Source organism: Crinia signifera, chromosome 5 (genome assembly GCF_055691185.1).
Source record: "Crinia signifera chromosome 5, ASM5569118v1, whole genome shotgun sequence".
In the NCBI taxonomy this organism is placed as follows: domain Eukaryota; kingdom Metazoa; phylum Chordata; class Amphibia; order Anura; family Myobatrachidae; genus Crinia; species Crinia signifera.
Window position 1 is genome coordinate 306,583,583 of NC_139221.1, and position 27,089 is coordinate 306,610,671.

Sequence of the window (27,089 nt, forward strand, 5' to 3'; positions counted from 1 at the left end):
CTGTTGCCGCGGCCGGGCATCAGACATACTAACTGACTGTTCCCTTCTCCTGTTAGTGTGTAAACTCAGCTCAGCCAGCCAGTGGGCAGTCGTGGCCTGCATCAGCAGCCTCATGTGTCAGTGCACCGGGCCCGCCACAGACCCCGCTGGCACTCGCTCCCCCAAGCAGCCGCGGGGTCTGCCTGACGGTAGCTACGCCGCTGGATCTATCATTCTATATACAGATAGTGGGTCTCTCCAGCGGCAGATTTAGGCTTCCTGGAGCCCTAGTCAAGACACACATTTCGGACCCCCATCCTCAAACAATCTATAGCACTATATTTCCCTGGAGCGTAACATTTAGAAACGTTATTAAACTTTCCCCTTGTTGTCACTTTTGGTGTTTGCTTATTATTACACTGGAAGTAGATGAAATGTAGGTGACAGACCTTTTTTTAATCTGTTTATGGTCTTAAATGAAATAATAGTCCCTACTTTTGTGAATTGGACCAGATTATTAATGAACACATTATTCAGTTTATATTTTTTTAGTGTCATTAACAAAAAAAAATTTAATAAACAGACTGGAGTATTATATTAAAGCCAGATTTATTACCAAACATATTTGTCAATCATTATAAATCCTACAAGTATAGGTCTCATTCCTGGGCCAGTAGAAAAAAAAAATTACAGAAATGTACAAAATTGACATAAAAGAAATTGGATAAAATATACGACACATCTCCCAGTGATTTATGTTACCCAGTTTAAACGACCTGACAATAGAATACATTTATAAACCATACTAGTTATTTACTGAAATTTTCAGTCATTTAAAAAAATAATAATAATAATATAAAAAAGTTTTTGTCAATATTTTTAGTTTAGTTTCTCCAGATTTTGTTTTGTTCTTAGCTTTGAGTTTAAAAAAAATAATAATAATCAAAATTGTGAGTTTAATAATGTCATACAGTAGGTGTCAGAGTGGAAGGCAGTAGCGGATTCAAGGGGGGGGGGTTCTCAGTACCTAGAAAGCCTCCTGATAGAGGAGACCGTCACAATATTCCTAGAACCCTCTCAGTTCAATGGTGAGGGGGCGGAGCCAATATGACAGGATTCGATTAGAAGTGCATCATTTTAGCCCCATCCCCTCCCAGTAGAAGGGATATCTTTAAAGTCAATGGAGAATCTGCAAGATAGTTATACTCATGGGTAATGTATGCCGGACAATCCTGTACTAAATGCACATGCCAACATGCACCCGGACAAAAGCAGAGTTATAATGGAACAGGTAGAATGGTAATCAGAGAACGGAGAGTGGTGTCTGACCGCTCCCGCCGCCGGGAAACGTGGACTTCCTCCCCACCCAAAACTATTCTAACAGTTTTCATTGGAGGATTGTTATAAATGTTTTTGCTAATTGCTCAAATCAGCCTCCAACAGAAAACCACTAGAGAATCCATCTGGTTCCATGTTCAGGCTCCACGTGACATTACTCCAGCTGGCAGCACAGCGCCTTGTGGAATATTGTACCTATGAGCAGCTTCCCCTCGTACACAGACGCACTTGTCGATAACTGCAGCACAGACCCATTGTTCGCATACACTGTGGTGATTATGGGGTTGTCGGAGTGAATGTTCTGTATGCGGATAACCTGCAACAAGACAAAGATCATGTAAGGAGTGTGGGTGCCAATATTGCACTATATCATAATATTTTACAAAAATTTCAGTTGCTAATAGAGACAATACGTAACAACTTACATGTAAAATGCTGCAGTGGAAATATGGAGAAGGCAGGATGCTGCTTATTGTAGGATAAACATTATTACAGTGACATTCCCACATACCTCAGACTGAGGTAAAGGATATTACTGATCTATCGTGAATGGGTCATAGGGTCGACAAGAGGAAGGTGGACATGCATCAAGGTCAACACCTCACCGGGCCGACATGGGGTTAGGTCGACAGGGTCAATAGGAGGGACACAAGCATTAGGTCTACATGGGGTTTTTCACGTTTTATGTCCCGAATGTCGAGGCAGTCGACATGGACATCGTAACGTTGCACAGCATCTCCTCGACATGTTTTTGCATGGCTTGGCGCACTCTTTTATTCTCCCACCATGCCCTAGTGAATGGTGGGGCATGGAATACCGCCTGTTGGCACACGTTGGGTCAAAAAAAAAAAAAACACATGGTCGACCTTTTGACTGTTGACATAACACCATGTCGACCTTCAGTAGTCAAGCCAATGCATGTCAACCTTATCTTGTCGAAATAATGGGCGTATACCCTGCTATCGCGGATTCCTGCTGTGAGAAATCCAACCAGATCCATCCCAGTCAACCTCCGGTCGTTTTGCGTTTACGATTCATCAACTATTTATTTCACTGGTTGGTTCGGCCCATGCGCATTGCGTACGTAAAGCATGTGCCGTCATTCCATCTGCTGCGATCAACTGAATCAGGCCCATTGTGTGAACGCAATTCCCCAATCGGAACTAGTAATACTTCTTCACAATTTTTGCCGGATTCAGTATGAAATCCCGGCGGTCGGGATCCCGGCGTTCAAAATCCCGACCGCCAAAATCCCGACAAGGGGGGGACGTGGATCGCTCCCCCTTGCGGGCTCGCTGCGCTTGCCACGCAGCGGGCCCGGTGCCTCGCTACGCTCGGCACGCTAATTTATTCTCCCTCCAGGAGTGTCGTGGAAACTGTCTGGATTTTGGCAGTCGGGATTCCGGCGTCGGGATTGAACGCCGGGATCCCGACCGCCGGGATTTAAACTGCATCCCTTTTTCCCATACCACTTCATGGCTTTTATGGCCAATATTTATTAGAAGAATCCAAAGTTGGATAATTGTTGAATAAATCAATGGTATCATTTTTAGCTTGTAAAAAAATAATTCAAAGGATTCGTAATTGTTTCACTACCTCTGCATACAGTAGGTGACAAAGGTGGGTGTGGAAGAGCAAACAGAAGGCAGTTGGAAAGCTCTGTTCTTGTTTAAACCTGTGGTATCCTGCACTATAATACAGGTGGTGACGTTAGAAATCCGACAGCTCGTCAGTATACCAGATGTCGTGCATTAGTCTACGCAAAAATACCCAACTGTTTCTAAATCTTATCTTCCCCCCAAAATGTCAATCACTTTGGAATAAATCCTCATTGAAATCCTCACCGCACTGCTAAGGTGACTTGGCGCACACGCACAGTTTACCGATAATTGCTAAACTCCGTAAATATCGGCATTACTTATAAATGTGAACCTATATTATTAATCTACAAAGGTATAATTGAATGATATGTGTGTGTGTGTGTGTGTATGTGTATGGATGTTCCGCAATGACTCTCGAACGCTTTAACTAATCATCTTCAAACTTTGCACACTACCTTATCATCTTAAGGGACAATCTAAGTTTGAAGATGGGTTTAATCAGGTGACCCCTTAAGGGTGCTGTCATAAGGCCGCCATACACTATGCGATTTGGCCCCGATTTTACCCGATCCAGATGGATCGGGCAGTGAAATCGGACCAAATCGCAGGTTTTGACAACCGGTCCGACCCGATGCGCGGTCCCGTGCGCATCGGGTCAGAGTCGGGACGTCGGACCGGCTGCACATAAGATAAATCTTATGTGCAGCCTTGGGGACTCTGAGGACGCCGGCGAGGGAGGGGGGCGGGAGACGCCGGCGAGGGCGGCAGGGGGAGCCGGAGTAGGGAGCTGTCATGCTCCGTCCGGGTAGGGGGGGGGACACGCCGCTAGTAGTGCGGACGCTGCGGGGGACACAGGCGGCAGTGACATAGAGCCGGGCGGAGGGAGCCGGGAGCTGTCAGCACTGAAAAAAAAAAAAAGCCCATACAATGAATGGGCAGCCTGTGATTGGCTGAGCGCTCTCTCAGCCTGTAAGCAATTGGCTGAGAGAGCGCTCAGCCAATCACAGGCTGCTCATTCATTGTATGGGCTTTTTTTTTTTTCAGTACTGACAGCTCCCGGCTCCCCCCGCCCGGCTCTATGTTACTGCCGCCTGTGTCCCCCGCAGCGTCCGCACTACTAGCAGCGTGCGTCCGTCCCCCCAGCCGCCTTGCAGCATCCCCCGCCCGCCACCTCGATGTCCCCGGCCCCCTTGCTCGCTCCACATTGCAGCTCCCTGGGAGTTGCAAATGATACATCGCATGCGATGTATCATTTGCAAAACTTGGCACATCAAGTGCCAAATCGTGTGTCCCCCTCCCGGGGAGCTGCAGGGGGAAATCAGGTCCGACTTGTCCTTAGCGCTGCTGGGCCCCGGTAAAAAGGGGCGTGGTCAATCGGAGGGTATGGTCAATGAGAGGGGCATGGCTGCGCACCTATAGAAAAATTGCAGGGGGTGCGGGCTGTTTGCCGGCGCACATGCTGCAGCTGCATCTCTGAGCACACGGCACTGGGCAGCGTGTGCTAACCGGTTTGCCCTGAACCAGAAATACTCACCACAGATGGGGCAGCAACTGCCTTCTGCACCAGCCCCTGCTCCCCTAGGGGGGGGGCTTCTGCCGGCTTTGCCTGATTGCGGCCGCTTGGAGGAGTTTGGGGCCGGTTGGGAGGGTTCGGGAGAGCTCTGGTGCTCAGCCGTTCGTCTGTTCGGGTATTCCTGTGTTTGGACGCCTGAACACACGAATGGCATTGTCCAGTCCACGGCCCAAACAATACCATTTAGGTGCCCTAAAAAGGCCACGTAACCACCCTGCCCCTGCCAACCCTTAGATTGCAGTTGTTCGTATGTTCGGGCATTCCTGTGTTTGGACGCCTAATCACACGAACGGCCCTGATCCTCCCCGAATGGCCCTGATCCTCACCGAGCAGCGAACCTAATGACTAGTGATGGTATAATGTACACACTGACCTCTGATCCAGGCACATCTTCAGGATTGTAGACTAACGCTTTCATTCCATTTGGGATGGCCCCAATCCAAATATCTCCGGTAACTGGGTCCACCGACAGGTTATCCAAAGCTGTATCCAGCTCCACCACCTTTGGTAGAAATAACAGAGATAATAGATTAGTTTTTGCTGCAATAAACATACTTAGAATTCATACTGCATTATATGTGGCTGCATTATACACTATGATCATCTACTTTAAGGAGCAGATTTGCATACAGACAGAACATCCTCGGACATTCACTGCAGCTGACCGCACATAACCCGCATTCACAGCAGCTGACCGCACATTAACCGCATTCACAGCAGCTGACCACACATTAACCGCATTCACAGCAGCTGACCACACATTAACCGCATTCACAGCAGCTGACCGCACATTAACCGCATTCACAGCAGCTGACCGCACATTAACCGCATTCACAGCAGCTGACCGCACATTAACCGCATTCACAGCAGCTGACCGCACATTAACCGCATTCACAGCAGCTGACCGCACATTAACCGCATTCACAGCAGCTGACCGCACATTAACCGCATTCACAGCAGCTGACCGCACATTAACCGCATTCACAGCAGCTGACCGCACATTAACCGCATTCACAGCAGCTGATCTCTGCTCACACCTCCATAGGCTGCAAGCAGAGAAACATCCCACTACGTCACTGCAAGAGGTTTCCATGGTAACTTGTCTGTACATGAATCGGCCCCTTAATTATGTGGCAGCAAGTGGACAGAATTATTCAGATGATCAATATTTTACTATACTGTAGTGACATCAATAGATGGCGGCCACCTGAACCGATTCCTGATTACCCGCTATGTTGTTCTGACTCCTGATTGCTGCACAGGTGCCAGTCATGGGCCTTCCCGGCCCCTATTCACATCTATATAATCACTGCCTGCCCATGATAGGCGGCAAGAAGCCATATCTAATCAGCAGACAGTGGCCCTTATTCTGGTTCACTCGCAAAGACAAATTCCTTCTCAAATGGACAAAACCATGTGCACTGCAGGTGGGGCAGATGTTACTTGTGCAGAGAGAATTAGATTTGGGTGGAGTTTTACTCCAAAGCGAGATCTATATTGCAGTGTAAAAATAAAGCAGCCAGTACTTACCCTGCACAGAAACAAAATAACTCACCCAAATCGAATTCTCTCTGCACAAGTTACATCTGCCCCACCTGCAGTGCACATGGTTTTGTCCATTTGGGAAGGAATTTGCCTTTATAAGTGAACCAGAATAAGGGCCAGTGCGACGCATCACAGTAGTGCAGCAAACATTTTTAGGTGGAGATAGTACTGTGATCAGTAATATATTACTAAAAGTAGCATCACACCATACATTGTGCAGTTGGGGACCTTTCTCCTACTACTACCTAACTCACATTTATCTCCTGAAATACTCTATGCTGCTGTGAACAACGCAATGGTCCAACTGGATTAGCCTCACCCTCTTCAAAACTGGTGCCACGCACCGCAGCAAGAGATTACGTTTAATAATAAAATGGTATTGAGACATAAAAAAAAAAAAAAATCCAGGTAATCAGATACAATCCAATACAATATAATGCAGACAAGAACCATCAGGTTCATATGTGTGTGTGTGTGTGTGTGTGTAAATATGTCTCACCACACGTCGCTGACAAATCGGTACTAGGTTTTGCAGCCGATAGCCAGTTAGATTGTCTGATGAACTGAATGTTCCCAAGCACCCACACCATTGGTCAGCATTTTTGCCACGTGTATAACCCAATTAAACTCTTCCAGCTTTGACACCCAATGGGATATTGACCAAATATAATAACTGCATCTTCTAGAAACATGAAAGTAAATGAAGACCAAGTCATTACATTCCAGCAGGGATTACCAATATATAAAAATATTACCTTTACTGGAGATAGAGACCAGTCCGCTTCTTTTTTGAAAACGCTAACGGTATGACCAGTGAGATCGGCAACGTAGACGAACCTTCAAGAGAGACACCATGTATGAGATGAGACACCATCTATGAAGATACTTAACAATTCCACCCCATTTGCAGTATGTAGGAGCAAGAGGCCGTGCACAGCTGTACAGTCACTGGAGCAAGAGGCCGTGCACAGCTGTACAGTCACTGGAGCAAGAGGCCGTGCACAGCTGTACAGTCACTGGAACAAGAGGCCGTGCACAGCTGTACAGTCACTGGAGCAAGAGGCCGTGCACAGCTGTACAGTCACTGGAACAAGAGGCCGTGCACAGCTGTACAGTCACTGGAGCAAGAGGCCGTGCACAGCTGTACAGTCACTGGAACAAGAGGCCGTTCACAGCTGTACAGTCACTGGAGCAAGAGGCCGTGCACAGCTGTACAGTCACTGGAACAAGAGGCCGTGTACAGCTGTACAGTCACTGGAACAAGAGGCCGCGCACAGCTGTACAGTCACTGGAACAAGAGGCCGTGCACAGCTGTACAGTCACTGGAACAAGAGGCCGTGCACAGCTGTACAGTCACTGGAACAAGAGGCCGTGCACAGCTGTACAGTCACTGGAACAAGAGGCCGTGCACAGCTGTACAGTCACTGGAACAAGAGGCCGTGCACAGCTGTACAGTCACTGGAACAAGAGGCCGTGCACAGCTGTACAGTCACTGGAACAAGAGGCCGTGCACAGCTGTACAGTCACTGGAACAAGAAGCCGTGCACAGCTGTACAGTCACTGGAACAAGAAGCCGTGCACAGCTGTACAGTCACTGGAACAAGAAGCCGTGCACAGCTGTACAGTCACTGGAACAAGAAGCCGTACACAGCTGTACAGTCACTGGAACAAGAAGCCGTGCACAGCTGTACAGTCACTGGAACAAGAAGCCGTGCACAGCTGTACAGTCACTGGAACAAGAAGCCGTGCACAGCTGTACAGTCACTGGAACAAGAAGCCGTGCACAGCTGTACAGTCACTGGAACAAGAAGCCGTGCACAGCTGTACAGTCACTGGAACAAGAAGCCGTACACAGCTGTACAGTCACTGGAACAAGAAGCCGTGCACAGCTGTACAGTCACTGGAACAAGAAGCCGTGCACAGCTGTACAGTCACTGGAACAAGAAGCCGTACACAGCTGTACAGTCACTGGAACATGAGGCCGTGCACAGCTGTACAGTCACTGGAACAAGAAGCCGTGCACAGCTGTACAGTCACTGGAACAAGAAGCCGTGCACAGCTGTACAGTCACTGGAACAAGAAGCCGTACACAGCTGTACAGTCACTGGAACATGAGGCCGTGCACAGCTGTACAGTCACTGGAACAAGAGGCCGTGCACAGCTGTACAGTCACTGGAACAAGAGGCCGTGCACAGCTGTACAGTCACTGTAACAAGAGGCCGTGCACAGCTGTACAGTCACTGGAATGTGAATCATGATTTCAAAATGTAAAACCAAATCATTTCCACACACGTCTCTTATAGGGTATTGTATACATTAAATCACAACTCTATCAACCTTCTGACACCCATGTACTAATATACATTCATACAATTTACTCCTTCAATATCCCAGCCACCACTTTCCCAGTGAATTGGGAGGGACTGGAACTTGATAGCGCAATTGGTTGTGAAGACTGAAATTGTGGATTGACAGATCTACAGTGTCTGGGTAGACAGTCAGTGGGTCGACAGTGAAAGATCAACATGCAATTGGCCGACAGGGTCAAAAGGTTGACATTCAAAAAGGTCGACATTTAAGATGTCAACACGGTCAAATGTCGACAAGGTCAGAAGGTCAACAATCAAAAATGGCAAAATGTATTTTCACAGTTTTGTGCCAATGTCAACACCTGTCGACATAAACCATCAATTAGTATAACTCTTACCCTTGCATGACTCGCTTCGCTCGCCGTGCTTCGGGCACGGTGTCTGGCTACGCTTGGCACACAAGTATATTCTCCCTCTATGTGACATAATTGGTGAAGAATGAAAAAGTCAGAAATATTGTAAAAATTGTGGAAAAATCATGTTGACCTTTTGACCATTGCATCATGTCTACCTATTTCATGTCGACCTTTTGCTGGTGACCTACTGACTGTCTATCTAGACACTTTAGACCAAGGGTGGCCAAGCCTGTCCTCAAGATCTACCAACGGTGCATGTTTTCCAGGCAACCTGTGGATCTATAGTAGGAATAGAAAGAATCACGAATGCCGAGTAAGCAGTGAGGGAACATAAACCGCTGATAGGTTCCCCAGGTTACACTTGGAAGGTGTCTTGTGACATGCTAATGAGGATGGGCACAAGGCCTATCAGAGCAGGGGGAGGGAATTAGATAGGGAAAGGAAGTCACATGCTAGATGTGTGTCACTCTGTCCAGAGAAGCCCCACCCACCCTTCCCTATTTCTGTCTTCTTCGGCGGCGGTAAAGAACGGTCATCCTTTTAAGATCTTGTGTGTGTGTAGATAGTGGGGTGCGCTCTTCCTTGGCATCGCCTGTCATGGGCCATGCTTCTGTCCGGGGGATGGCCAAGCCACCTGCCAAGGTGGATGACATGGGAGAGTGACATACCTCCCAACATGACCCTCTCCAGGAGGGACACATTGCTCTGCTCCTGGACTTACCTCTTAATGTACGATTGCCATCACCTGTGTTGAACAGGTTTACTAATAAGAAAGGTGATTCAACTCAGGTGATGGCAATCATACATTTGGAGGGAAGTCCAGGAACAGAGCATTGTGTCCCTCCTGGAGAGGGTCATCTTGGGAGGTATGGAGTGATCACCAGCGATGGTGTGTATGTGGAGTCATCTATAACCCCACTTTCCTATAGTGACCGTTCTTTGGTGCCACCACCAATAATAGTTATAGTTAATTGTCAAAAATAAATTGACATTCATTTTTGAAACGAGAGCACTTTGTGTCCGTGTCTTATTTATTAGTTAAAGTTAAGTGATAAGTTAAGTTAAGGTTTGTTTGGTTGAACTGAAAAGTGGTCCTGGGGATACCAGATGGCGAGTTTATGAATGCAGCATGTTTTAAAATGTGACAGTTAGTAATGGCTACAGCTGTGCACCAGCTAGGTAATCTGGGGAATGTGACAGTTAGTAACGACTACAGCTGTGCACCAGCTAGGTGATCTGGGAATGTGACAGTTATTAACGACTACAGCTGTGCACCAGCTGGGTGATTTGGGACATGTGACAGTTAGTAATGACTACAGCTGTGCACCAGCTAGGTGATCTGGGAATGTGACAGTTAGTAACGACTACAGCTGTGCTCCAGCTAGGTGATCTGGGAATGTGACAGTTAGTAACGACTACAGCTGTGCACCAACTAGGTAAACTGGAAAATATGGACCATTGGTAGATCTCAAGGACCGGTTTGGCCACCCCTGCTTTAGACCTATCAACCGGCTACTCCCACACACACAGGGGTGTATTCAATGCCGGGGGCGAGCTGTGACAGCTTGCCCGGTCAGTATTCAACTCACCCCCCCCGCATACGCAGATTCTCCCCCACTCCGTTTTTGGAGCGAGGGGGATTCGGCGTATGGGAACGCAAGAGCAGCGAGACTCGCGGCTCAATGTAGTGGGTTCCCTGCATTAGCCGCGAGCCTTGCTGTTTGGGGAATCTTCACTGTCCTGACAGCGAGAATTCCCCCAGAACATTGAATAGAGTGAGCAGCTGGCGCGGGGGTTAAACAACGAGGATCGCTTGTTTTTTGCGATCCCCGCCTTTTAACCTCCTCCCTGGCCGCATTGAATATGGGCCACAGGCACACAATGTGTGAGCCCCCCCAATGTCCGGTTTCAATTCGCTAATCCCCGTCTCAGATATTCCAGAGCAGCAAAATAGCAAATGACGAGATTAAAGTCTGTAGGTATATGTGTGTAACTGTCCTGGACATTCCGCAGAAATGTCGCCAGCAATGCTATTTGAAAATTAATTTGTAGCACGGGAACTGTTTACAAGGTGCTAAGTTATATTAGGTTCTACAGTATGTTCAAAATTATAGTACTTATGTATTATCTGGGCGCCCGATTTTTTCATTGCATGCCACTACTTACGGCATGCGATGCGATGCTTCATTGTAAAGACCCGATTTTTTATTGTATAGTCAACCATAGGTGATTTCATACCCCCAACTCCATGCATGGGTTACTATACAATTAAAAATTGGGTCTTTACAATGAAAAATCGCATCGCATGAATTGTATGCCACTATATTGCATGCAATGCGATGAAAAAAATCGGGCGCCCAGATATTACATAAGTACCAAAATTATTTTATTCTAGACTTCCCTTGGTCAAAGAGGACTTTATTATCCTTTACCATGCATTTAGCCCACGTGCTTTACTATATTAGATCTACTGCAATGTATCAAGAACCTTTTGTGCTGACTGAAAGGAGTGCGGTATAGGGGGTCTGACAGTCGGGATCCCAACAGTCATTATCCCGATGTCGGGATTCCTACTGGCCGGACCCAGACAGCATGGTGAGCGCAACTAAGCCACTTGCGGGCTCGCTGCGCTCGCCACGCTGCGGGCACCTATTCTATACTCCCTCTATGGGGGTCGTGGACCCCCACGAGGGAAAATAGCGGGTGGCTGTCGGGAACCCGGCTGTCGGTGTTTTGACAGTTGGGATCCCGACGTCGGGTGAATGCCTGTCGGGATCCCGACTGTCGGCACTCCGTCCGGCACCCATAAGAAAGTTATGCTGGGCATACACTTGTGCCATTTCTCCCCTTGAGCCACCAGTGACCTATATCTCTTGCGGTCCTTTCGCATACAAACGTGCACGAGACCTGCTGTCAATCACATGCGATTTGAACGCTTTTCATGAGATTGATCGCTGCAATTGCATGAAAAGAGCCCAAATCGCATGTGAATCGCCCCATGTTTTATGGCACCTTTAGAGACGTATTTGCTGGTTCTTGTTATGTACACAGTGCACACACTGATACAAAGCTCACATACAAAGAGTTGTACTGAAATGTAATAAGTACTTTTTATCGGCGGACATGGCAATTCCGTTGGTACTGTAAAATCCTGACGCCACTTGTTTGACATTGCCGGGACTGTAGTAGGACACGGTTGACCACTGTAATCCAAATAGTAGTTCTATGAGTTTAAAGTAGTAATTCGTGAAGTAAAAATCGTTTGTGGCGTAAAAGCTCTCAGGTCCAACCGCGGCAATATCATTCACGCTGAAAAATACAAACAGGAAATAAGATAATACAGTTGTCAGGCTGGGCAGTTACTGTAGGACCAACATTCATGGTAAGCACCAACACGACCCATATCTTTTACAATAATCCTAATAATTTGTTACAGTACAGTATATATGGGTGGTTACGTGGTCTTTTTAGGGCATCTAAACGGTAATGTGTGTGTGTGGGGGACTGGACAACTTAGTCATGTCCAAATCATTTGCGGGGCAAGCTGTGGTGGCTGCGTGACAACACCCGCAGCTGGTCCATCACCGGCCAAAAGATGTTGGCCGGTGATGGACCAGGCATGTGGGGCGGCCTTACTGGTGCCAGGAGTTTCCCAAAACTACTACTCAAGCTGAATTAGGCCCAGAGTTCGTAATTTTGTTCAGTCATGGTCAGTGGCGGATTCAGGGGGGGGGGCACCCGGGCACGTGCCCCCCCTGTCATTTATTTTGTAGCTGAGGACCAGGGCTTTCCAACGAGCGCAGCCCCGTGTCTCTAGCCCCCCGGGAACCGGAGATATCGCCTGGCAAACCTGTAACGTTTTTTTCCCCATAGGATAGTATGGGACCCGTCAATTCCGACCCCCACCCGATTCCGACGGCTGCCAGTTCCCGCCCTGGCATCACAGAAGCTTGTGGTTAATTTCATTCAATTCCAAATCGCTGGGCCTTCAATATGATACCAGTCTGGTCCAAATCGGTCAATCGCTTCCAGAGATATTGCGTGTAAACCGATTTTTTAATTTTTGAAATGTAATTTCATGGCTGTTCATGTTCTTTGAGGACAGATTACTCTGGAACCAAACGTTCCAGTTTCACTGGACCAAATCATTCAAAGCCCACTCAAAAGTTCTTCAATATAATACTTGTCTCATGCAAATGGGTCAGTTGGTTCCGAAGATATAGCCGGTTAAATGAGATAACTGGTTAAAGGGGGGAGGGGTGGTTTTCTCTCCCCCTCACACCAGAAAATGCAGGGACTAGGCTGGTGTAAAAGGGACCAACCTGGGAATGCATTTTCTGGTGTGAAAGGGGTATTATTTCAAATAGCCGGGACCTGCAGTGCTCTGAATACAGCCAGGCTCTGCCACTGTCAGTGGCTATCACTTCTGCCGGCGGCTGTCCCCCATTTACCACGAGCCTGTATTCCCCCTTGGCAATGAGCATGTAATCCCACATGGCAACGAGCATGGAACCTCTGGCAATGAGCATGGAACCCTTGGCAATGAGCATGTAGAGGAGCAGTACTTATGTAGCATAATTTTTAATAGGCATTATGGTGTTTGGCATAACACATAATGGACATAATGGACATAATGGCGTGTAATTTAACGTGTAATGGACATTATGGTGTAAATGTTTAATGCGAGCCTTTGGTAGACAATGTCCCTGTTTATGAAGTGTATTGTGAATTTTGGCTTAATCTGTGTGGCATTATGTAAATTCTGGCTCAATCCGTGTGGCATTATGTGAATTTTGTCTCAATCCGTGTGGCATTATGTGAATTTTGGCTCAATCCATGTGGCATTATGTGAATTTTGGCTCAATCTGTGTGGCATTATGTGAATTTTTTCCCAATCCATGTGGCATTATGTGAATTTTTTCCCAATCCATGTGGCATTATGTGAATTTTGGCTCAATCCTTGTGGCATTATGTGAATTTTGGCTCAATCCATGTGGCATTATGTGAATTTTGGCTCAATCCGTATGGCATTTTATGCATTTGGCTCAATCCGTGTGGCATTATGTGAATTTTGACACAATCCATTTGGCATTATGTGAATTTTGGCTTAATCCGTGTGTGTTATTATGTAAATTTTGGCTCAATCCATGTGGCATTATGTGAATTTTGACACAATCCATGTGGCATTATTTGAATTTTGTCTCAATCCATGTGGCATTATGTCAATTTTGGCTCATTCCGTTTGGCATCATGTGTAAGGGGCAAGTATAATGGGGTCTAGTATTTTGTTGCATAATGTGTAGAAGTTGTATATGGTGTTGACACGCCCCCTGTTGAGTGGCCACACACCCTTTTCCGGAGCGCGCCTTTGGCGCTCGCACAACTACATCCTTCACTTTTGTCGCCTTGGTGGGCCTGCGTACTTTAAATGCCAGGGCCTATTTTTAATTCCATTCCCACCCTCTCCTGCCGCTCTCTTAGCATGTACACTGGCACCACTAACACCGCCCCTTCCCCACCCAAACCCTTTTTTATCATGGTGCCCCCCCTGTCATTTTATCCTGGATCCGCCCCTGGTCATGGTCAATGTAGGGATTTTTGGAAAACTGATGATATCTGTATTTTTGGGTAATTCAAGATACAGATGGACCTGCTCTCAATGGAGCTGCTCCTGGTGATATAATTGCTGTTCACCGCCTCGCGCCAGCGGATGGAAGGAGGCGCGCGCGCCCCGCTCCGTCGGAGCCCTACGCCGCCCACTGGTCCCCTGCACCTTCCCGCAGCCCACACCAGCTGCCCTCACTCCCTGCCTGTCTCCCTGAAGTGGAGACGGGCAGGGAAGCTATGTGAGATGTTCGCACGTCCCCATCAGATGGCGCTCCTGTCCGCCAGCCTGCACCAGCTCAGGACATCTGGCGATCCTGGAGGTTGGCTGACCGGCGCTCCATCTGTATACTGTAAATACTGTGAGTCTTTGTACAAAAATCGAATATTTGGATCCACCTCTAGAAATCCTGGGGCAGCAGTGGAGACTGAATAGTGTTCCACGTCTTGTAACCACTTTAGGCCACTGATTGCATTATTTCCATCTATGGGTATCCTGCACTAAACCCCACCGGTGCATCCCACTACACATCGCATGGGCATCGCATTAAAACTAATAAGCACTAACATATGCTATTACTACCGCAAAGGACAACTCTTCCGATAAGAGCTGTCCTCTGTGATGTTCTTCCGGATTTATGCCCATGCACAGAGTGAGACCGGCAGCCATGGAGAATGCCGCCTCAGATCCCTTAAACAGCGCTGCGGAAAGAAGCCCATACATACTACATCTACTTGTACTATTGTTTTTGATTTGCTAGAGAAATTGCTTTTGATCTTATACATAAAATTATATAAAAAAAAAGGTACTCGTTTCCTAGCACGGCGCCAGTGATTTTTATCTTAAGCATCGGGACCAAAAAAATTGCGTCGATCGCATCGCAAGCAATCAAATCGCATGTGATGCGATCGACGCGATCAACTCGATTTTTACATTGGAATCAATGTAAAATGATCCCCGAGACCCAATTTTACATTGGGGCCAATGTAAAAATCCCCCAAACCCCAATTTTAATTGCATACCCCCCCTCATGGCTGAAATGTCCCCCCATTGTTTTTTTTTGAATCAAGTATTTTTTTATTAGTTTTTGAAAAGTTGCATATAAACAATTACGTAACTTAAAATACAAAAAAGAAAAATAATAATAATAAACAAAATATAAAACAGTTACTTGTGTGTTACATTATTCCAAATTATAATATACATAGGATATATTTATCATGCTCCATCTTGTACATATACACAGTTACATTAGTCAATGTTTATCACATGTAAGTGGGTGCAATGGTTTCATACGACATGGGGTTTCAGTGAGCTCTTAGCCGAGTCTTAAATACTAAGATGTCCCTGGGGGTTCTATAAACCCAAGGCAGGATCATGATAGTTCACAGGCTCGAGTCCTGTAAGTATAGGGGGGACGATTGCCATAGACTCCAAACCTTGCCATATTTCCCCATGCAGTTCCTCTTAGTGTACATGAAGCGCTCGTGGGATACAGTAGTGTTAACCAGGGCTATCCATGCTGCGTGCGCTGGGGCAGAAGGTCCCAACCAGGTCCTTGCGATGCATACACGAGCCATCGTGAGAAGGTTATTAACATAAATTCTGTGGAACCTAGGGAGCAGCTCCTCCAGTTCAAGTCCGAAGACACATACCCGGGGGCTAGTCAGTGGGGCCTGTATTCCCGTATCCCGTATGCTAGCCAAAACAGCCATCCAAAAGGAGTGTACCCGTGGACATTGCCACAATATGTGCCAGAAGTCCGCATCTGGGCTCTTACATTTGGGGCACACATTAGACCCAGCACCACCCATCTTCATAAGTCTGTGAGGGGTCCAGTAGACCCGATGCAGGACATAGAACTGGATCTGCTGAAATCGTGCAAATGCAGTGGCCTCCCTAGGTGAACTTAGCATATGTGACCATTCTTCATCCTCAATAGGCCCCAGGTCTACAATCCATCTGGCCCGTAAACCCTCCAAACGGCCCACCCCCGAGAAAGTGAGCAGGGGAGAGTACAGAGCTGAGACCTTCCCACGAACCGGAAGTTCACTATACAGCGTGCGGACCGGGGCTGTAGCCAGTTCAGGCGTATTCCCCCTCCATTGCGCACCCACCGCATGTCTAAGCTGGAGATATTTATAAAAAAACTGTCTCGGTACTGCATATTTGTCAACCATTTGCTCAAAAGAACAGAATGTTCCGTCTTGAAAGAGGTGGCCCAGTTCAGAGACCCCAAATGACATCCAGTCTGTGCCTGTTTTTAATTTATGTAGTTCAGGAAATTCTTTATTTCTCCATATAGGAGAGCAGGAGTCTATTACCGGGTCACCCCGTATGTTTCCCGCTGTCACCCACACTCTACGAGCCTGCTGTAGAAGAGGTGGAAGCGTCCCCATCGTAGACTTTGCCAGTAAGAACTGCAAGGGAGTGAAGGAGAGGCCCGCCCTGCTCAAGAGAGCCATAGACAGGTTCTCACGGTTTGTTGGTGTGACCCATCCAGCGAGTTGGGCCAGTTGTGCCGCCAGATAGTATAATCTTAAGTCTGGGAGTGCGAGGCCTCCGTCATATCTTGACCGACATAGGGTCTTGGCAGCCACCCTAGAGCGCTTGCCTCCCCATACAAAAGAAACTATGTGTCTAGTGATAAGTTGGAAATAGGAGATAGGTATGTAGGTGGGCGAATTCTGCAATATATATAGAAATTTGGGCTGGACTGTCATTTTTATAAGGTTTACCCTGCCTGTCACAGATAAGGGAAGTGTTTTCCAGGTACGGGCCCTCTGGCGTAGGTGGTCAATCTGCGGGGTCAGATTCAGGGATATGAATTCGGCAGGCGCGTGGGAAACCTGGATACCCAGGTATTTAAATTGTGTGCACCAGCGCAAAGGGCAACTGTAAGATTGTGGTTGTTGCGTGTTAGAAAGTAGGGGGAACACCACCGACTTATCCCAGTTTATTCCGATCCCCGAGAATCTAGCATACTCCGTCATCAGGGTCAGTAACTCTGGGAGGGAAGAGGTCATGTCAGATAAATACAAAATCATATCGTCCGCATATAACCCGATTTTTTCCTCGGTGTCTCCTATCTCATACCCTTTTATTAAGGGGGACGCCCTAATGTGACAGGCCAACGGCTCCACCGCAAGTGCAAAGAGCAGGGGGGACAGGGGGCATCCCTGCCTGGTTCCCCTACCCAAGCTAAAGGGTTCTGTGGTGTAACCATTAACCAGCACGCGAGCAGTCGGCCCTGTATACAGCAATTTGACCCATGAAAGGAAATTTGGGCCTATTCCGAACTTACTCAGGACCTCCCACAAGTAGCCCCACTCTACCGAATCAAAAGCGCGGGCTGCATCCAAGGAGACCACCACCGCGTCCTCCATTCCCTCCCGGGCCCACTGCAAATAAGTAAAGAGGCGACGTAAATTTAGGGTTGTCGATCTGCCAGGCATGAAGCCAGTTTGGTCAGCGTGTACCACCTGAAGTACAACCGCATTCAGGCGTATCGCAAGCAGCTTGGCCAGTATTTTGACGTCAGTGGATAATAGTGAGATGGGCCGGTAAGAGTCAGGGGACAACGGGTCTTTGCCAGGCTTCGGAATAAGGACAATTAGTGCTTCCGCCATAGACACAGGCAGGGAGCCCTGCTTCAGCAAATGATTATACAGGGATAGTAATTTGGGGGCAAAGAATGTAACATGAGTTTTGTATATTTCAATTGGAAGTCCATCCACTCACGGGGACTTAGAATTGGGGAAAGTCTTAATTGCCGCCTCAACCTCTTCCAATGTAAGGGGGGCATCCAAGAACTCCCTAGAGTCAGTGTTTAAGCTGGGAACCGTGATCCCATTAAGGTCGTCGATTAGTTCTGTCGGGTTGTAGGATACTCGGGTGCCATATACTTTCTCAAAGTGGTTATAAAAGGAGGTTGCTACAGGGAGAGTCCCCGAACATATTGTACCGTCCTCCCGCCGTATACTGTGCACTATTGTCGGTGGAAGGTTTTCTCTGGCCAGGTAAGCCAGAAATTTACCCGATCTGTCACCCTGTGTGTAAAAGTCATGGGACTGGAACAGGAGACGTCGCTTGGTTTTATCCAGCAGCATCTCCGTCCATTGTTTATGTACAACAAGCCACTCTACACGGTCCGCCTCAAGTCCGGTTGTCAAGTATTTCTGCTCAAGCTCTGCACTCTGCCCCTCCAACTCGGTCTCAGCCCTGCGGCTAAAGATCTTCAGCTGTGCGACCCGGGAAATTAGTGAGCCACGCAGGAATGCCTTAAATGCGTCCCAGACCAGGGAAGCATCCCCTTCCACAGGATTATTTACAAAAAATTCCTCCCATAACACCAACAGTTCAGAGGCTGCTCCCATCTGCGTCAGCCAGAAAGGGTTAAAGCGCCAGAATTTTGCGCCCCTGGTTCCCTCCAACTCCACCTCAAGACATACCGGGGAGTGGTCCGAGACGCCCCTGGGCAAGTACTCAATAGCAGTCACAGAGGGGATCAGCCGCCTAGAGATCAGTGCCATATCAATACGCGAGAAAACCCCGTGAGTGCCAGAAAAACATGAGAAGCAACTGGTCGTCGGGTACCTTAATCTCCAAACATCTATCAGGCCCACCTCCCCAATGAGTCGAGCAAAGGGTGTGCTCCGTGCCCCTCCAGGAACAGGCCTCCACCTGTCTAAGGATTCATCCATCACAGCGTTGAAATCCCCAACACTTATAACTGGGTATGATGGGAAGTCCTGCATAAAGGTACATGCTTTGTTGATTATAGTGGGTTGGTACGGAGGTGGGTTATAGATGGCCAGTATTACAATGGGGGAGTCATTCAAAGTACCTGCCAGGAATACATAGCAGCCCCTAGGGTCTATTTGCACTTTTTGACATTTGAACCCCATACATTTATGTATTAATACCGAGACTCCTCTGGAGTTGGGGTGGAAGACCGAGTGAAAGGCCCAACCCACCCACGGCTTTTTAAGTGCAAGCACCTTGCTACCCACAAGGTAAGTCTCGAAAAGGCATGCGACTCCTGGGGAACGAGCCCTAAGTTGGTTTAATACCAGGGTACGTTTAACTCGGTCATTGAGACCCCTAACGTTCCACCCGATAACCTTCACCATTGCACCATACAGGGGAAGATAATGGGTAGGAGGGGGCCGCATGCGGCAAAAGTGCCACGTTGGGCCATCCTATCCCACCCAGTATCCAGGAGCAAATGTATAGGAACAGTACACACATTGCAAAAGAAATAAAAAGAACTTAGAAATACAAGAAAAACAAGAAAAACCCGTCCCACCCGGCATACCCACCCAAACATAGGTACACTTTGCTTCCCTAACATTGAACCCCGAAACGACCCCTCTTAAGGAGACGTTTCAACCAAGAAAAACAATCAAATAAACAAACCCTTAGGGGGCAACTATTATTTATAACCTGAAGTACATGGTAGTCCTGACCTAGGCAAATATTCATTTAGTCGGATAGAAGAGAATATACCTCTTGTTAAGGGATAACCCCTAAATATCAATATCTTTTGCATCATACATTACCAATTGAAGTGCCTATAAGAGACAAAGAAGAAATAAAGATTTTGCACATATCGGGCAGTCTCCAGCATATACAGCAGAGGGCCAGTTCAAGGAGGAAGCTCTCTCGGGGCTGGCTGTGTGTCCATCCATGTCGAGGCCGCCTGGGGCGTGTCGAAGAAGTGGGTGCGGGTACCAGCCACCACTCTCAGCCGCGCAGGGTAAAGCATTGAGTATTTCAGCTGGAGGGATCGTAGGCGTTGCTTAACCCCAGTAAACTGAGATCGAGATTTTTGGACTTCTACAGAAAAGTCTTGGAAGGCCGCCACCCGCTGGCCCTCATAGATAAGGGGACCCTTCAATCTTGCAAGTCGAAGAACAGCATCTCGGTCCTTGTAGTGGAGAAGCTTCGCAATGAATGTGCGTGGTGGTGCACCAGGTGGTAGCGGACGTGTAGGTACTCTATGTGCTCTCTCCACTGCGAATTGTGGGGTAAAGGCGTCCTTACCAAACAGGGATATCAGCCAAGCCTCGAGGAAGGATTCAGGGTCTGTACCCTCCGCCTTTTCAGGAAGGCCCACGAATCTCACATTATTCCTCCTGAGCCTCCCCTCCATATCCGTCAGCTTCTGCTGACATGATGTCATTTGGGATTCCAGCGTGGATAGGCGGTCAGGAATAGGTGCAGTGGTGTCCTCTAGTGTAGAGATTCGGGTCTCAGTCTCTTCGACTCGGTCCCTTAGTTTCTGCATATCTTGCCTTATGAAGGATATGTCGATTTTCACCTCCGCAACCCTGCCAGCAAGTCTCTTCTCCGAATCGGTAATAGCCTGTAAAAGCTGAGCCATTGTTACCTCTGGTGATTCCGCCATATCAGACCCTGAGGGAAGGGGCTCGGCAGGGGGTGGTGCAGGATCCGACACAGGTTCTAGCCTGGCAAATTTTGCCAGCTTTGCCGCAGCGGCTGGCGTGTTTCTTCGGGACATAGATTATAACGTGGTCCGCCAGTAGAGGAAAGATCACAGCAGTCTTTTAAAACTGAACGAGGCTACCAGCAGTGTAGGCACAATATTAGGTGCGTAGAGTATGAGGCAGTGTCCACAGGATAACTCACAGTAATGGGTGCTGCAGGAGAGGGGGCAACAGTTGTGAGTCCAGCGTAGGGGAGCGAGGGTATAATAGGTGCACAGTGATTGCACAGCTGTTTGCACTGGTCACAGCTCTGTGTCTCCGGGGGGGCACCAGTGGGGCACAAATCCGAAGCCACAACTCTTTATGTGTGGGGAAGGGAGGTCACGCTGGGGTCCCACCTCCACAGGCAGCTCTCCAAGGTGATGGGAAGCAGATCCCTGTGCAGAAATCCCCCCCCCCACCGTATGTATTCAGCTCAGTGTGGGACAGTAGGAACAGCAGCCCCTATCCACGAGGCACAAAGTTCCCAGCGGCGTGCAGGGCTCAAGTGTAATTTGGGTGCAGGGTGATCTCTGCCCCGTTGAGAGCTCTCCTCCACAAAATGGCGGCAGGACACTCACCGCTCCCCCTAGGGCCCGGCTGGTCGAGAGGGGTCGACAGATGTTCCTCAGCCAGCTAAGTCGTCACTCCCCCGTCGCCCCAAGCCCCCTCCGTCGCCGATGGCAGTATAGGGGAGGTTTCCAGCAGGGAAAGGGTTCCCCCGTTGTCGGGTCTAGCAGCCGGCGGGGGGAGCGCAGTCTGGCGTCTCCGGCTCCGTCTGGTCTATCTCCGGGTTGTGGGGAGTGCTGCGCTCCGGTGGACGGGTCTTGAGGACAGAGTTACCTCAGTAGCAGCCGCCGCTCTCCTGGCGCGGTGTCCCCCAGTCGGCGCCTCCGCGTTCCTCTCCGTCTCCCCTTCCAAGATGGCGCCCGGCAGCGTGTCACAGGAGGCGAGCTCAGCGGGGATCGGCACCGGGCAGCCAGGCAGCACAGGATCACCTCCACCGACTCAGCACCGTCAGGGGCAGATAGGCTGCTGAGATCTGCCTCGTTAGAGGCTCTCTTCTTCCGATACGGATTATTTCAGGATCATGCGGTCAGGAGCTTCGCCGGCACGCGTCCTACTCCATGTACCGCTAGGCCACGCCCCCAATGTCCCCCCATTGTTAACGCCACCCCACTATTGACGCCAACTCGAAGCGTGGCGAGCACAGCGGTACACGTCCTCCGACCTTGTCATACCCCTACTATCCACATCGGCGTGGAGTGATGAATTTATAAAGTGTGGCGAGCGCAGCGAGCCACGGAGCCCGAAGCGTGGCGAGCCCCGCGCATAACTTAACAGGTATACGCGGCAGCTCGCCACACTTCGGGTTGGCGTCAATAGTGGCGTTAACAATGGGGGGACATTTCACGTACTTAAAAACCCATGAGGGGGCATATACAATAAAAATTTGGGCACATTGGCTCATTTCCCATTGTTCCCTATGTAAAATTGCGTTGATCGCGTAGATCGCGTCGATCGCATAGCATGCCATTATAATGGCATGCAATGGACGCGATTTTAGCATTGAAAGCTAATTTAACATTGAGCCCTATGGAAAATCGCGTCGGTCGCATCGCATGCCATAAGTTACCTTAACTTAAGGTATGCGATCTACCACGACCGGCGCCGTGCTAGGAAACAAGTACCTAAAAAGATATTTTGTAACAAGGGGTTAAGATGTTGTATAGGTTTGTTGCTAATTGACCACAGTAATAGAAATAGAACATTTTTGTAAATACTCTGCAAATTTATAGTTCTACAGCAGTGGTTCCCAAACTGTGCGCCTAGACTCCCTGGGGTGCCTTGGAGCACATGCAGCGGTGCCTCAGGTTGGCAGTCCAGAACCAATTCAAGTTATTTATGGCCAATGAAATAGGCAAAATCAGTGCTTGGGGCTTCCAATTAAGAATATGTGGGTAAACAGAAGTGAATCATGTTTCTCACCACATAAGTGGACCTAAGGAAAACATTGAAATCACAACAAATGTAATATTTTTCCTAAAATTAGTAACCAACTTTTGGCCTAGGGGTGCCGTGAAAAATATTCTGATACTTTAGGGTGCCGTGATTCAAAAAGTTTGGGAACCACTGTTCTACAATAAATGAGTTGCGTGTTTCGGTTTCCGGTACCTGTGCAGCAGCGGGTGTGTAATTGTTTTCAGGTACACGAGAACATTCTCCTGCTCTGCAAATTTAAATAACTCAACGGTGGTTTTGTAGTTTGCGTGATTCACCACAAAAAGGTAGACGGTGTCGTCTGGAAACAAGGGGGAGACAAAGATTACAATCTGTCACAGTATTAATGCAGCAGGGGGAATGTGACTGTTTTAACTGGTATATTGAATCCTTCGCTGCTGAGGACTTTTTCACCCCGTGCTTAGGTCATATCGAAACGACACAGGGCAGGCTCCATACCTGCTCTCTCCAGCTCAGAGTCGTCCATGACCGACTCTTGAGGTAAGGGTAGGTGTTGTGTTTGGGGAGGGGTGCCTTGCTTGAACCCAGGCCTTAAACTTTGTACTGTATGTGCCAGCGTTGAGATGTTTGCTTAGGTGGGTGGACTACGCAGGTGGGCAGAAGATGTTCATCTACAATTAAGTTGCCGTATCAAGGCTCCATTTGGTGAGGTACGGAGTTTGTTTCAGGTGACAATTAAGAGCATTCAGGGCAGGTGAGCAGCATGGCATATGGGAGCAGACCTGTACATGACAAATGACCTATGGCAGTTGGGAACCTGAGGCTGCACCACCAGTCCACAGCTAAAATCATGAGCCACACCCACCACATCCCAAATGCTGCCCAGCATCATCAGTGGGAAAGCAGCAAGCCCATTGGTTACCATGCAGCACAGTGACAGCAGTGGCAGATTAGCCCATCCCCCAGTCACTGGTGTCAACCAGCTTTCATTGTCTAGATAACTATCTGCCCACCCCCAAAACTCAGAGAGCTAGCCAATGGAAGCTGGCTGACACCAGAGACGGTGTGGGCTGGCTTATCCGCTGCTGCTGTGCATCATGGTCACCAGCAGGCTTGCAGTCAGTGTGGCTCCCCCTTTTTAGTTTTGGACTGCACTACCACACCAGGTTCCCAGCTGCCATTGGTCACGACTTACCCTTCTCATCAATGTACGTGCAGATTCCATGAGGGTTCAATGAAGAAGCATCAAACTTTCCTCTGATGGGAAGTGAAACTGCCTGAAGGTTTCCATCATTCAGATCTAACAGAAATATTTCTCCGGGTTTATCAGGAGCAAAGCTGACTGCACCAGTATTTTTCAGACCCTATGGGGAAAAAAAACAAATATGTGTTATATGGATTACTATTGTGTGTGTGTGTACACAGGGGAAAAAAATTGGGTTACACTTTACTGTACTTATTGCGACCAGTACCCCCTAAACTTCATAACATAACATACCATACAGGATTACAGAAAAAAGATTGTAGTAGAGAGTACAATATTATACCAGAGCGAAAATGATATAAACATAGCTGAGGACACAGCGCCATCTACTGTAACACTGGTATAGCTTTCAAGCAACACTTTAAGGCCCCCCATACACTAGCCGATTTTGGTCCGATTTCGGCCAGATCAGTCGGATCTGGCCGAAATCGGACCAAAATCGGCTAGTTTTGATGTCCCCTCAGATCCGGTGCGCGGTCCCGTGCGCATTGGATCTGCGTCGGGTGGTCGGACCTGCTGCACGTCCGACCACCCGACTTGGGACCTAGTGGGGCGGCGCGGTGGAGGGAGCAGGGTGGGGGGCTGGGGACGCTGCGGGGGACACAGGCGGCATAGAGCCGGGCAGGGGAAGCCGGGAGCTGTCAGTACTGAATAAAAAAAAAAGCCCATACAATGAATGGGCGGCCTGTGATTGGCTGAGCGCTCTCTCAGCCAGTCAGCAATTGGCTGAGAGAGCGCTCAGCCAATCACAGGCTGCCCATTCATTGTATAGGCTTTTTTTTCTAGCACTGACAGCTCCCGGCTCCCTCTGCCCAGCTCTATGCCGCCTGTGTCCCCCGCAGCGTCCCCAGCCCCCCCTGCTCCCACCAGCAGCCCTGCTCTGTAGCCCCCCCCCCCCCCCCCCCCTGCTCCCCGGGTTTTTTACATGTGATAAATCGAGACGATTTATCACATGTAAAAAACGGCACATCAAGTGCCAATCTAATCAAGCTCCCCGTTCTTGGTGCCTGATTCAGAACTGATTGCTGGCTTTTATTTGTAGCCGTGCACGTAGGGAGAAATTCATTCACACCATCATGTCCATTACACATTATACCACATACTAGAACGCCCATTACACAATATGCCACACACCATTGGGTGATGGGCAGTGGGTGATAGTGATGGATAGCGGGTGACAGCAGTGTAAGGGTGGTGGATGAGGGTGACGGGCAGTGGGTGATAGTGACAGATAGTGGGTGACAGCAGCATGAGGGTGATGGGCAGTGGGTGATAGCGATGGATAGTGGGTGACGGCAGCATAAGGGCGACATCGGTGTGAGGGTGACGAGCAGTGAGTGATAGTAATGGATAGTGGGTGACAGCAGCATAAGGGTGGTGGATGAGGGTGATGGGCAGTGGGCGACAGCAGCGTGAGGGTGATGGGCAGTGGGTGATGGTGACGGATTGTGGGTGACGGCAGCGTAAGGGTGGCCGGTGATGGTGACGGATAGTGTACTGGCTGGGGGGGGGGCACATGCCGTCCTGCCACCCGACACAGTCCGCTACTTGAACTTGGGCTCCTAGGATTATGGGGCCCTAGGGCAACTGCCCATCAAGCCCTTGCATTAAGATGTCCCTGAATATATACATTGCTGGCCTGTGCCAGCAATGTATATATTACTTGCTAATACGTAATCATTGGTGCCCTGTGGCACCAATAATACATACATTGCTGGTCTGTGCCAGCAATGTATATATTACTGGCTTATTAATAACATTGGTGCCAGTAATATATACATTGCTGGCATGTGCCATCAATGTATATATTACTGCATTATAAACATTATTGGTGGCCAGTGGTGCCATCAATATACACATTGCTGGCATGTGCCAGCAATGTATATATTAATGGATTATTAATAACATTGGTGCCCAGTGGTGCCAGTAATATATACATTGCTGACCTGTGCCAGCAATGCATATATTACTGCATTATAAATATCATTGGTGGCCAGTGGTGGCAGAAATGTATACATTGCTGGCATGTGCCAGCAATGTATATATTACTGCCTTTAACATTGGTGGTCAGCGGCTGCGTGTGTAAACTATACACACTCTCTGGAGCAGGGAGGATGCGGCCAGTGGGCTGGGGGCGGGGCGTTCGGCTGGGGGGGGGGCGGGGCGCTCCGACGTGCTGCTGTGTAGCCGGGAGGAGGGGGAGAGGAGGCTGCGCTGCGTGCATATCTGCAGCCTGCTGTGACCGGACAGCGTGGGAGCGAGGAGGGGTGAGTATAAGCAGGGGGAGGGAGCGGGCGGTCAGCTGGGCTGAAAGTCTGTGATCTTTCAGCCCGGCTGCCGTACACATTTAGCGATGATGGCTAAAAAACCAGCCATCATCGCTAGATGTGCTGATAAAACCAGCAGACTTCCCACCGGGAGCACGCATCATCGCTAGTCGGGGATCTCTGGCCCATACACACTAGGCGATTTTTAGCTGAAAATCGTCAAGTGTGTATGGGCCTTAAGACAAAAATCCTTTTATCACCTGAAAAGAGGTCAGAAGTTTCCCATATAAACCAATCAGCCACTACCTATCATTTCATAGAATGCACTTGATAAATGCTGATTATAGCAATGCTGATTGGGTGCTATGAGCAACTATTACACTGGTCCACTTCTGGACTCTCTTATACGCCTTTAAATTTACATTACTCCAATGTAATTTAGAAATTTACTATCAAGTCGTATTTCAGAATAGGAACGTATACTACTGTAGGTGTATTCTAGTACAAGTTGTAAAAAAATACTCCAAAAAAATATGACATCGAAAAATATGAATCTCAAAAATAAGACTCCTTTGTAAATTATGCTCTGGAATACGAATGTGTAAATTAAATACTCCACCGATAACAGTCGTGTTCAGTTGTATACAAAATACGAATATGACTAATGCATAGTCATATTCTTAGTCAATTTTGCCCTATATGTCATACAGTGCGAGACGCCCCTCACAATGGAGATACTCTA

General features: G+C 48.4%; 1 protein-coding gene across 1 annotated transcript in view; it reads right to left on the minus strand.

Moving 5' to 3' along the window:
• Positions 1–996: 996 nt before the first annotated feature.
• Positions 997–27,089, minus strand: part of LOC146081317 (serum paraoxonase/arylesterase 2-like) — a 57,130-nt gene continuing 31,037 nt past the window's right edge. Inside the window, exons 4-9 of the mRNA XM_083189463.1 lie at positions 24,012–24,180; positions 23,030–23,156; positions 11,870–12,070; positions 6,792–6,873; positions 4,865–4,993; positions 997–1,633 (exon numbers count right to left, since the gene is read on the minus strand). Of these exons, the coding sequence (XP_083045589.1) occupies positions 1,472–1,633; positions 4,865–4,993; positions 6,792–6,873; positions 11,870–12,070; positions 23,030–23,156; positions 24,012–24,180 (870 nt within the window). The 3' untranslated portion in view covers positions 997–1,471. The remainder of the gene's footprint in view (positions 1,634–4,864; positions 4,994–6,791; positions 6,874–11,869; positions 12,071–23,029; positions 23,157–24,011; positions 24,181–27,089) is intronic.